This window comes from Agelaius phoeniceus, chromosome 2 (assembly GCF_051311805.1).
Source record: "Agelaius phoeniceus isolate bAgePho1 chromosome 2, bAgePho1.hap1, whole genome shotgun sequence".
Lineage (NCBI taxonomy): Eukaryota > Metazoa > Chordata > Aves > Passeriformes > Icteridae > Agelaius > Agelaius phoeniceus.
The window spans coordinates 109,257,702-109,270,345 of NC_135266.1; the positions used below are offsets into that span (position 1 = coordinate 109,257,702).

At 39.4% G+C, this 12,644-nt stretch overlaps 1 protein-coding gene across 8 annotated transcripts in view; it reads right to left on the reverse strand.

Annotated features, from left to right (window-relative positions):
• The window catches only part of ROBO1 (roundabout guidance receptor 1), a 687,829-nt gene that overhangs the window by 345,061 nt on the left and 330,124 nt on the right, over positions 1-12,644 (reverse strand). For 5 of the 8 annotated variants that reach the window (XM_077174535.1, XM_077174531.1, XM_077174536.1 and 2 more), the window contains one exon: positions 11,230-11,313. The exons of the other annotated variants lie outside the window; for them this stretch is intronic. In XM_077174535.1, the coding sequence (XP_077030650.1) occupies positions 11,230-11,313 (84 nt within the window). The remainder of the gene's footprint in view (positions 1-11,229; positions 11,314-12,644) is intronic. 8 annotated transcript variants of the gene reach the window in all.

The window sequence follows — 12,644 nt, forward strand, 5'->3', positions numbered from 1 at the left end:
AGCACTGCAGAGCATATCACAGGGACACAGTTTTGGGAATGCTAACTCAGCCTTTTCAAACTGCATCCCTTTGATACACTTGTCTGCCTAAATACAGCCTTCCAGCTTTGATCAGGCTGCCAAAATAACTGTGTCGTGACGCTTTCTCTTTATCTCAGTGCAGCTTCTGGACAGCAGATTTTAAGAGCATCTGCAGCTACAAAAAGGCCTTAACCTTAATACAAGGGCATTTCCCAACCAAAAAAAAAAAAAAAAAGTAGAAAATTCATAAAGATGCCATATGGGTATTACAAAAGAATTAATTATTCAGAATTGAAAACTAGAACCATTCACTCTTCAGAGAACTTTTAAGGACCCAAATGAGGAGAGCTCAACAAGTATATTCTTTCTAGATATTATATTTTTAGAGTCATGTGGGTTTAAAATAAAAATAAATTATTCTATTCTATGATATAATTCTATTCTATAATTCTATTATATAATCTATTCTATTCAATCATAAACCATTCTGTTCTCCTCTGAGACCCTACTCTCTTGATATTTGTAGCTGCCTTGGTTTGGATCAATATTCAGCATGTAGATAGATTACATAATATTCTGTGTGAACACAGAAACAGACACAAGCTATCCTGAAACACTTGTGTGTATACAGGTGGATAAGCCTGTAACTGACATATTGAATTTATATATCAATTAATTAGTTTATAAAGTACATGAAGAGCCATATTCTAACACACTGGCATGGCAAAAGCACATCCCTCTCAATAACAGGGCTGTATAACTGTAGCTTGTGCTTCTGGAAGAAAGAGAAAAGAGCTCCTAATCTTGGTGATGTTTTCCATCGTTTTCTGTAAAGAAAATGCCTCTGCATTCTGGACTTTATGGGCAGACAAACAATCTTGCTGTTCCTCACATAAGTTTTAGTTTTTCAAGGAACATTTTTGGCCAAGATAATAGTTATCTTCAGGCAGGTTAAGATCTAAAAAGCTTTTTTTTTTACATTATAAAATCACAGACTGCTTGAGCTTAGTAGGGACCTATAGAGTTAATCTTGTCCAGTCCCTCTGCTCAAGCAGGGCCACCTGTAGTTGGGTGCCCAGGACCTTGCCCAGGTGGCTTTTGATTATCTCCAAGGATGGAGATTCCACAGCCTCTCTGAGAAGCCTCTGTCAGGGCTCAGCCACACTCACATGAAAAAGTGAAAAATCAAAACATTGTGGTTGCTGAGAATTTTATTTTTTCCTCCAAATCTTCAGTTCTTGCAAAGTCTTCAATTATATGTATGGAGTATTTGTATACAGTATACAAATATACATTTGTATACTCAGTATATAAATGCTGAGTGTGATGTCTATATCTGCTATCTTTTAAAATTTCCTTTTTTTTTACAGAGGGTTTATTTAATTGCTTGTTGCATATTATCTGTTTTTTGATCATGTTCTAGATATGATTTTATTAATTCTTAATAAGGAAAGAAATAGAAGTACTTATATGTATGCATTTAAATTTTGCATAAAAATCCAGTCAACTCATGGGCGATGCTGTGTGCTCCAGAACTGAAAATCATTTGAGTGCATATTGCACAACAGTGTTCACAGCATTCCCACAGATTTCTACAGTATATTTCACAGATAAGTTTCCTATTTGATGCATCTGATAATGGTCTGGATGTTGTAATTAAACAGCTGAAATTGTGAAGGAAAAGTAACCCTAAAGCCATTTTCAGCCTCCTGTGATGCACTTACTGTACATTAAACATGGTCTATAAATTTTCTGCAATACTTGTACACTGCACAGTAGTTTTCCCAAGTGAAACAGGCATCTTCCTTCCCACCAGATTTTATGCTAAATTTGCCTTTTGAGGTTTTGGAAGAACCTCTTTGTAATCACTTGATCAAAAATTTCCTTTTACCTTCTTTTTCCTTTATCTCGAGCTTCCTGTCAAAGCTTATAATTGCCATTGATGGAAATGCAATACTATCCACTTGTTTTTAATCAAAAAATAAAGTAATCTACATATGAAATGATGAAAGGCCTCATTACACACCAGAACACAAGTAAATTACCTTGCTGAAATGGCAGAAATTACACTTTGCTATCAAAACTTTAAATCTACTGAAAAGTGATTTGGTCTCCCTTGGGCAGTACTTACTCTTAACAGAAAAAGAAATTTTTTATATTTGGTTTTGCACTACTCCAGAAACAAAACAGAGACATTTGTTCTGCAAAAGATTAGACAAAAATAAATAGAGAATAATGGTTCTTCAGTGTTTTTTGAGTGGTTAAGTTATGAATGTATGAGCGGGCTGGTTACTCTATTCCTTCTTTTCCTGGTAGTTATTCAGAAACAAACCATGAAATGAAGGAAATAAAATTAAAGAAAAGGGACAGAGGATGAAGCAACTGGTTCTTATTACCTCACAAGGACCATCTGATGGGAAGAAGAGTCTAAGCAGAGGCAGAGAATCTAATAAAAAGGCTAGTGGCTTGAAAGAGATTATTTCAAAGTACTCACAGTTAAAAAACAACAGGGTTCTGCTTATATTTAGGAATGAAAAATAATTTGGTATTTTCTGCAATAAAGACAGCAGCAGTGAGTTTTAACAGTAGCTTTTTGCCTGCCTTATAGGAAGTATTAGACAAAAGCCCTATAAATAATATGTTCTCCAGTAAATTGTACCACAGAAAAACATCTCCCACCTTCTAAAAGGGTCGCTGAAAATCAATACAGTTCCTTCTGGAAAGCTCCCTAAAATGTTTTAACACTAGGAGGTGATGGTTCAACTTGTTAAGGTTTATGGATAAGCAACACACAAGGATCACATACACACACAAAGCACTGAAAAGAAATGGCTGGCAGCACTTCCAGAGGGATCTGACAAAAATAACTGAGGATCTTCTGAGAGATGTTGATGTATTAACTCTGGGACAAGAGCTGCAGTTAAAAACAGTGCAATCAGGGATCAGTTTCCCATCAGTTTTGATGGCAAATCCTGAATCAACAGTCTATCTGTGTTTTTAGACTTCCATGTATTGGGTTCAACACCATCTCCCCCAGAATTCTTGTATCCAAGCAGGGATGTTGTGGTCTTGAGGACACACCACCTCAAAAGTTATTGGTTGATGGGTTGCAGCCCACCCAGAGAACTGTGCCAAAAGAGGGACCTCCATGTCTGTCCTGGGACCTGGCCTGCTCAAGGTCCTTATCAGACACCTGGAGGAGGAAAGGGAAGGCACTTTCCTCCTGCTGGCAGGCAAAACCAAGCTAGAGGGACCAGTCCACATGTCCAACAGCAGGGCTGCCACCTGCAGGGAGCCAGGCTGGAGGAAGGGCCCAACAGGAACATAATGACCTTTGACAAGGACAGATAGAAATCCTGCTGTGGAAAGGAAAGAAGGAAGAAGCCCTTGCACCCAAACAGTCTGGGAAGCAGCTCTGCTGGGTGGGCACTGAGGCTCTGGGCCAGCAGCAAGTTCAGCCTTTGCTGGCCTCCCAGTAAAGCCATTGACAATCTGGGCTGAGTTCAGCAGAGGGCCAAGCAGGATGCTCAGGGCTGGAGCACTTGCCTGGGGGGCTGAGGAACCAGGGCTTGCTCAGCCTGGGCAAAAGGCAGGCACAGGGGGATTGAAGAGCCACAGTTCAGCCTCCCTGCCTGCTGCAGGGGTCACTGAGCACAGGGAAACGCGCTCCTCACAGGGGTCTGTGGCAGGGACAGGGACAACAGGCATAAAACAGAGCAAGAGAGGTTCAGACTGAACAGGAGAAATGTTTTTTTCCCCATGAGAACAGACAGCCAGTGGAGCAGGCTGCCCAAAGAGGCTGTGCCAGCTCTGTCCTTGGAAGTTTTCAAGACCTAAGTGGGTGAAGCCCTGACCAGACTGGTCTTGTCTCATACTTGAAACAAGTATGGTCTCATATTTGGTCTTGTCTCATACTTGACCCTGCTTGCTTAGCAAGTTGGACTTGAGACCTCCAGTCATTGCTTCCAACCTGAATTAGCCTGCACATCCATGATCCTATATAGTAAATATTGTGGTAAATAACCAACAATGGTAATATCTAAACTGCATAAAATACCTCTCAGTGCTTTTCTTTTCCTGTACTTCTCATGAAAGTGCATTATTGTAGACACATAAAATTAATGTTCTCATCTCTTCAGGGCTTTTCACAGCTATGCATGTAATGTAATCATCTGCATTACTAACTTCCTGCTTCTTTAAATAAAACAATTTGCCTGGCTAAAATCAAAGACTAACTTGTCTAACACCCTGATGAAGATGATGGGGAATGATGTCCTCTTACCTTGCTCATCCTGTGATAATTCATACTCTTTTGACCTAGTGGCAGAAATTTGCACTTCAGAACATCTTCACAAATTGCTTTGCATACTTAATTCACTGAACTGACAGCAGTGTCTGAGGGTAATTTGCTCTGTCTTTGCTCTTGCTAGGAGGCCCTCAGCAGAAAGCCTCTCATCAACTCCAGGGGTTCTTGTCTGTGACAGCCCAAATGGAAAAGAGAAACTATAATATGCTGTGAATGCATTTTATTTTGATTTTACTTGTCTTATAATTAATTAGGAACATGTGAACTCAAGATTAAAATGCTCATCCTGGGGAATCAAATCGAGCATGCACAGCCTCTCATAGCCTGTCACAAATCTAAATATATGGAAAGGAGATTTTAAACTCCTGGCTGAGAAGTGCTCTAGAATCTGCTCCTGGGTCACATCCTAAATTTCTATCCTAAATTTTATAACTGCTTCCTCTTTTGTCAAGGGCTAATATGAATAAAAGTTTAGAATCCCCTATTATAAAAGCCCAGATTTTGAGTACTGTTTGAAGATAGGCTATTTATCAATAACTGTATTTCTCTAAGTTAAAAAAGCAATGTGCTTTTTTTTTATATTTGCTCTCTAAAAATCACAAGGCTGACAACAAATGCAGTCACATCTCCCTTTCATTAAGGCCTCCAGCAAAATAAACTTTCCATTCCCTAACTATTTTAATAGCTCTTTCCTGCACCTTCTCAAGCTCAAATTCATCCTCCTGAGATATGGATGTTTATGAAAATTCCTAGCACCTCAACTATAAAGTTGCATTTACTGCTGCTAAAGTCAGTATTAGACAAATTCTTCACACAATATTCTGGCTCTCACGGATGGAGAAACATGGGACATTGCCATGCTTTCTGTTTTAATAAAAACCCTGCCTTGATGTATAACACAATATTTGGAGGAGGAGATTTTCTATTAACTTTTTTCATGAAAATTGGCAGTGCAAGATTTATGTAAGTGGGAGTACTTGTGCTCCAATATTGCTAATATGAGTTTTGATTAAATTATTATTGCTTTAATATCAGTGTTGCCTGCTCTCATTGACAGGCAATCCTGTCAAATTTTTTTTAATATTTACATCTATATTTTAATACATATTAAAAGAAAATCCTCAGTATCTGTGTCAGAAGACTGCCTGCAAAGAGAAGGAAAAAACTGAAAGGACTTTTCTAGCAGTTTAGATTGACATGGGGAACAGAAAGCTTTGCTGATAGACAAGAGCAGGGGACCTTTTTTTTTCCTTTTTTTTTTTAATAGGCATAACAGTACCCATCTGTTCCTGGATTTAGAGTGCAGATGTACTCTAAGAAGTAACTTTGTAAAATTGGAAAATTGGTATCATGGGGCTTTGTGTTCATTCTCTCAGTTACTCAAGAGCACACTTGCTCAGTTAGGAAGTTTTAAAAAAGGAGAAAGACTGGGAAAAGGGTTTTAACTGCAAGCTTTGTACATATCCTGAGATGTAAATGCCCAGTTGAAATCTACTGTGTATTACCACTAGCAATAAGAATTCTGTAACTACAAAAAACAAACAAAAAATCTTGCTGCTATCTGATCTAGTGGTTCGTTCATCCCTGTCAGATGTTTGTGGGTTCTGCAGTGCAAACAAGTGTTTGTTATTCTCTACAGGTGGTTGCCCTGATGAAAGCAGTGCAATATGAGACTTGCCAATAGCTCACTTTGAATTCTTGCATGGAAATGAGATTTTTGCTTTGTTCAGACATCACTAACTACCTGCTTCCCATCTGAAATTACAGCCTCCTCCAAATCAAAAATATCCACACTGCAGCCTACACCTTCATCCCTCACTTTTTGCAACCCATTAGTGAAACTGTTTTTGCTGTGTGGTTTTTTTTTTTTCCCAATATTGGTCTTTCTTTCCAACTTACACATAACATGATAATTTAGAAGGAATATCAAATAGTAAATATTTATTTCCAAAATTTTTATTTCTCATCCTGTTGCATATCACAGCTTTTTCTCCTCTCCTCTCTTTCTCTCAGCCACAAAATCTGTATGCACATTTACTGTGTCTATTAATCTTAAAAAAAGAGAACCATACTCCCATTTCTCACAAGGTATTAGTGGAGATTTCCACTTTGGTGTCAAAGAAATATTTTTTAATGTGTTTTCTGAACTACCACTTCTCAAAACAAGCACCCTATAATACACCTATGCAAAATAACTGGACTAGAGCAAGAAATGTCTCAGACGTGGCTATGAAATGAAGATAGATTTCCCCTTAAAATGCTCTCCAAGGCCAACCTGTCCTCTTTCACATGGGACAAGCAGTGATCCACTAAGAACAATTCTCCTGATGACATAGCAATGCAGTATTAAAGAAGAAAGGCAATGTGAGAAAAAATGAGTCTTTTGTTACACAAAAGAATACCACCACAATATTTTCGGGATTAAAATCAGGGGGAAAAAAACTGAAGACTAATTTCAGGTCTCAGTTGGGAACCACAGGATTTCTTTGCATACTGGAGGAGTTGTCTGAGAAAACTAGGAATAAAAAAAGTATTTGGAAATATCCCTTCAAAAAGTTATGACTCTACTTAATGAGGAGTGGTGATCCTTGCTTGCAAATGTTTGGCTGTGTAGTGTTAATTTAACAAGCCATCCTTCTGGTCTCTGGAACACAAGTGATACTCTGTGATCTGTTAAATGATCCCCAATATTTATGTCACAGTTGATTTAACAGGAAATGTGCTACTTCCTGGGATATCCTGCATGCACACACTTCAATAGCACAGCACAATGCAATCTCAGAGATGACTCTGCAGCCATTGATTATGTGGAAAATAACTGAGGTTCATACTTGACACCTACTGCCTTTGCACTGTTTTGGGTGAGGAAAAAAGAAGCCTGTGGGCCAAGAGGAAACATTTCTTTACCATTCAGGCTGGCACACCACATGTGATATCTGATGTGGAAATATTAATTACTTCAGTCTTTTCTTGAAAATCTGCTCTAACAGTAAATATTAAACAGAGACATCTGTTTAGTAGCTTTAGTCAGGATGGTTTTATCCTATGCTGTTCAGGCTCCCCTATTCCCTGGTGCAGAGCTGTGCCTCTCAGAGCTTCTCCAGTGCTATGGGACATCACTCAACACATCATCTGCTCCATTTAGTGACTAAATACAACCCCTTCTCTTGGAAACCCTGATGTTTTTAAAGGCATTTCCTTCTATGACCTTTTTTTTCCTAAATTCTCCATCCCCTGAGTTCCTCTAGTATCTTATTCAGATGATTTTCCATATTCTTCCTCTGATATACAGTGGTAACTCTGCTAGATCTTTTTCCTTGCCTCCTTTCCTCTTCTGTTTGTCCCCATTATTTTCTCCAGGAATTAATAAAAAAAAAAAGAAGAACGATGATGGGTAACTTCAGGATTTCTTTCCCCTCTAAAATAATTGCCTAAACAATAGCTTGGTCTGACATCTCCACAGCTAAATCTGACAAAAAAACTGAATTCCTACTTACATCTTCCATTCCCCTGTTTTCCTTTGGTGATCAAATTAAATTTAATTCTACTCTCTCACTCCTATCCCCTGGTTCTCCTTTCTGAACTTAGACCCAAGCTGATGAGGATGTGAAATTTCTTGCAATCATTTTTCTTAAAGCCTGTAGAAAGAGCAACAAGTGTGCTCCTGCAGCATTTCAAAACCTACTTTTGTTGTCTTCCTTAAGACAAATTAAATAAAACACAAAGTATCTAACTCATATTCCTTTATCCTATTGAACCTCACTGTGATTTGGCCTGTTCTTTATGCATATTGTTTGAATAGCTATTTAGATTTTTGCTGTTACACATCTTAACAATGCAATTATTTTCCAATCTGGCTTTGTCACGGTAGAACTGATCTTTTGTGAAGATGCAGACAAGGTAATCTTCCAGCCTCACTTCTTTGGACTGACAGAGTTACAGTTAAAAGTTCTTAACTTTTTTAACCCTGAATTCTTTGCTGAATCAATCCAACTACATCTAGAATCTATGCTGCCTATGAGGTCACATCAGCTTTTAGATTTTTTTCCATTCTTTGGTATTTCTCTGGTATTAAGTATGCATGAAAAAAAAAAACCAACCTTCCTGTGAACTCCTTCAGTCTAATACCATTGTCATGCATATGGAACAATCCTCAGTGTCTGAACTTCTTTTCCTGATTGTGCAGTTTATTCAGCCCCTACCTATGCACATTAAAAATGCTTTCTGAAAGTGATTACCTTTAATATAGATGCATATAAAGCTTCTCCAGTTGTCTACAGTTAATAACTATTAATAATTTTTTTGTTTATAAAACCCTGATGATCTATAAAGAGTGTAATGTCTAGAGGACGTCGCTATACCATAATGATTAAAAAACATATAGAGTTCAGTCCTATAATATACTGGGAACCATGAGAAAGCAAACAGAAGTTCATAATTTCCTTTTGCAATAATCTTGAAATGTATTAACAACTTCAAATTTATCTGAAACATTTTGGGTTGTTATATTTAGGAAAGAGTCAGAATTTTCAGTACAAACAAGATTTTGGAATGATTTTCATTTTGAAGAATAGAATTCTAAAGGTAAGAGAGAACAAAATGGTCTAAGAACACTTCTGTAAAATTCATGAATTCCATATTAGGCCCATATGAATGAGTCCACAATAAGAAGGGAAAAAAAAAAGGCAAGGTTGCATTCTAATGAATATTATTTTTTAAACTCTTACTGATTACTAGAGAAACCTGTTGGACTAATTGTAATAAATACCTCAGGGCTTTTCCATATAAATGAAGGTATGCACACAGTGCTACTGATTACTATTATACAGAGGAGAAAAAATACTGGATCATTAAATCTTTAAATGTGAAAAACTTGGTATTTCCTTCACTTGATGCTCATTCAAACAGAGACACAAAATATCCAATTAAACAAGACCAGCCATCTTCTAGGTGTTAATTTTTGTTCAGCTTGTGTTTGCCTCTAGCTCGATCCTGACTTTTGTGCCTGCTTGGAAAACACCTATTAAAATATGGCCTAGAGTTAAGAAGTGGAGCCTCTGGGGAGCTACTGGAGCAGGGTTGACTTTGTCAGTGCTCTCAAGTGACCCCATGAGTCCCTCAGAGGCAGGTTAAACAGCTGCAATGCCCTGCAGAGCCTTTCCTGGGATGCTGGGATGCAGTGCCTAGCTGCTTGTGCGCACCACGGAACAGGACAGGGATCCTTGGGGGTGCCAGATGCAGAAGGGTCTGTGCTCTGTTTGGGACACTGTCCCAAGCCCCCAGGCTCAGAGTGCAGGTATTGTCTTAAACACTGCCTTATTTGCCTTAAATACTGGAGCAGGAGTGCCTGCAGCCCTTGCACCCTCTGCCTGCCACCACCCTCCCTTGCACTTGTCCTGGGAGTGCCTGCTTAAAGTCTTCAGCCCAGTGGAAAAAAATGATGGAATCCTCTTCTAAATTCTCACCCCTGTTGCTCTGGTGCCTAAGGGGGTTTTGGGGTGTATATGGGGCAGGTGTGAGGCTGTCAGGTGCAGGAATCTGCCTGTAGGGCACCAGCCCCAGACCTGGGATGGGTGAGAAGGTTGGAGGGGAACTGACAGCTCATCTCCAGGTAAAATTAAACCAGTTTATTATTAAATGAATCTGACTCTCTGTTCCAAGTAAATTAGGGGCTGTTTAAACACAAGAACCAGGGATCATGATTCCCATCCCTGTTTCCCAAAGCAAAAGTCTAACTTACAGTAAGGGAAAAAAACCCCATTTTTAAAGCTGTACTTTGTCAATATGATCATCCCATATGCATCAGAAATGAGCCCATAACAAACGTGGAGCATGCAAGGGGAAGAATTTAGAACAAAATTAGTAGGAATATTCAGAATGCAGAAAAGTGTAAATAATCCATGTGCAGCAAGATTCATGTGATGTTTTCCTAAAAAGGCATCTCTCTCGACTAAGGCAAAATTTGTATTGCTTTACTTTTTTTTTACCTTTTTAGAAAAAAAAAAATATTTCAAACTGAAGTAAAATTATGTGTCAAGGTTTTAAACCACATGCAGAGATGATTGTGAGGGGCAGGTGATGGAAGCTGCAATCACTGTAAGTGGCATATAACAGAGCCTGAAGTTTTATGAATAGACAAGGAATTGCTCTCTCCTATATACCTGCCTATGCTCTGCTTGTACCCTGCAAGACTGTCTTAGTTAGGAATATCTGAGTCACACTGGCCCACCAGTAGTTCATGAAAACCCGTGACTGCAGCTGAGACTGGGCTGTGGTCAGTGACTCCTGGAGCTGGGAAACATTTCAGGCTGCAGAGGAGGTACAGGATTGGGTTCCTCAGAGATCACTGCTGTGTGGTGCTGCTTATTCTGTGGCTTTTCTTATTTGGCCTAGAGACACATTTCTGTAGTTTATGTAAAGCAGAAGTCAATGAAACACACTCTTCTCCAATCGCATTTAGTCTCATTTGGGTTTTCTTCCCTGCTGCAACGTATTTTACTTTTGTTTATAACAGAAACAAAGCCAAAAAAAAAAAATTCCCCAAATAAACATATGGAAAAATCCCCTTGGTCTTTGGAAAATTTTCTTTGAGATGATACATTGCCTCATGCACTAATATATACAGTTCAAAGGAAAATAATGGGTGCATTGTCTCAACAAAGCAAATTTAAACATTTAAATCGTTGACATGTACTAACACACACACAAGGACACTCTTGGTTAGTTAAAAGGCACAGTAATATTTCCCAACAGCGCTAACAACGTTGAACTTCTAAAGGCGATGGAGAAAGAGAGCCAGCTAGCAGAGATGATTAAAGGAACGTGTACAGGTGGCAATGGCAGATGGGGTGGGAAGTGTCAGGAGAAGGCAGTCAGGAATATTTTGGAAAGGTGCACTCTACCTGTGTAGCCCAGCGAATTGTCGCCGTGATCAGAGGTGGGGAGTGGCGTCCCGCTGTCGTTCCCCCTCTCTGCGTCCTCGGAGTCTGTCGGAAACAACACCAGAGCTGCTGATGGGGTCACAGGAGTAACAGGAGTTGCCATTTTGATCACAACACGTCCAGACACAATTAAATCCACACATGACAGCAAGAGCCACAGTGCCAGCGCACGGCACACCTCGTCCTTCCCCCTCCTGCGTGGATGAGCCCGTGAGAGCATGGTCCAGGCTCCCCAAAAAGCTGTCCCCTCTTGTCCCCTCTTGTCCCCTGTGCCAGTGTCGCTCTGCAGCTCTCCAGGCACGGTGGCCACCCTGCTAAGCAGCCAGCGCAGGCTGCGAGGAGCATATGGGGACGGCAGGGCAGGGGAGCTGAATGCTAGCATCGCTAATTTCCCACCTTATTGTTAATCAAAGCTATTGACTGTGATCACTCCCCATCATCGCTTCATCTCCTGGCAATTACAGACCCAGGGGACTTCACCTCTTTGTGGGGAGGAGGAGGAGGCAGGGGGGCGGCTGGGGCTGGGCGAGCACCGAGGGGCTGCGAGATGGGGCAGGGGATGGGGGCTCAGCCCTCCACCCAAAGGACAGGCTCAGCATCACCAAGATGCACTTTGCGCTACAAGATCCTCGCAAGGAATCGCTCAGTTTTCATGTCACATTGGAAAAAGGAAAAAAAAGGGAAGGCAGCTGGTCAGCTAAACACAGAAATGAACAGATGTTTTAAGACCTTCATAAATGAAGACATGTTTTAAGGGATAAATTGCAGATCCAAACGCCACGAAGCAAACACCATGAATATAACTCGTAATGATGAACTAAATAATTCGAAACAAACAACAACAACAACAAAATTAAGTCCCAGTTGCTCTGAAAACAAAACAGCACAACTCAAAGGAATTTGTTGACAATATCACTGCCCCTTTTTCATTTCAATGTAAAATTGTTTATTAAACTTAACTCCTATTTTACTTCTGATAGTGCACTGTCCAGCAGATAATAACTAAAAAGAAGCATTAGTGTTTTGTTCAGAAGAAAACTTCAAGAAGCAAATGTCTTTGCAAAAATAACACTGCCACAACAATAGGCTGCTTTTTTCCTTTTTTTTCAGTTGACAGGTGTCAGATAATTTATTAATTATTGCACAGACGTGTTTTGCTCTCACAGACATATTCTGGACTTCTATAATGATTGAAAATAACTGTTCATTTTGAACAAAATCCACAGTGCTAAAATTACTCTGAACTTTGACAAAACACCAAAAGCAACTGTATATGAAACTAAACTAGAAAAAAGAAAAATAAAGTGGACGTTTTTTCTGGATGCTGGATTTTACTAGCTCAGTCATTCTCATTTTTAAAATGCAATGCGAAAATT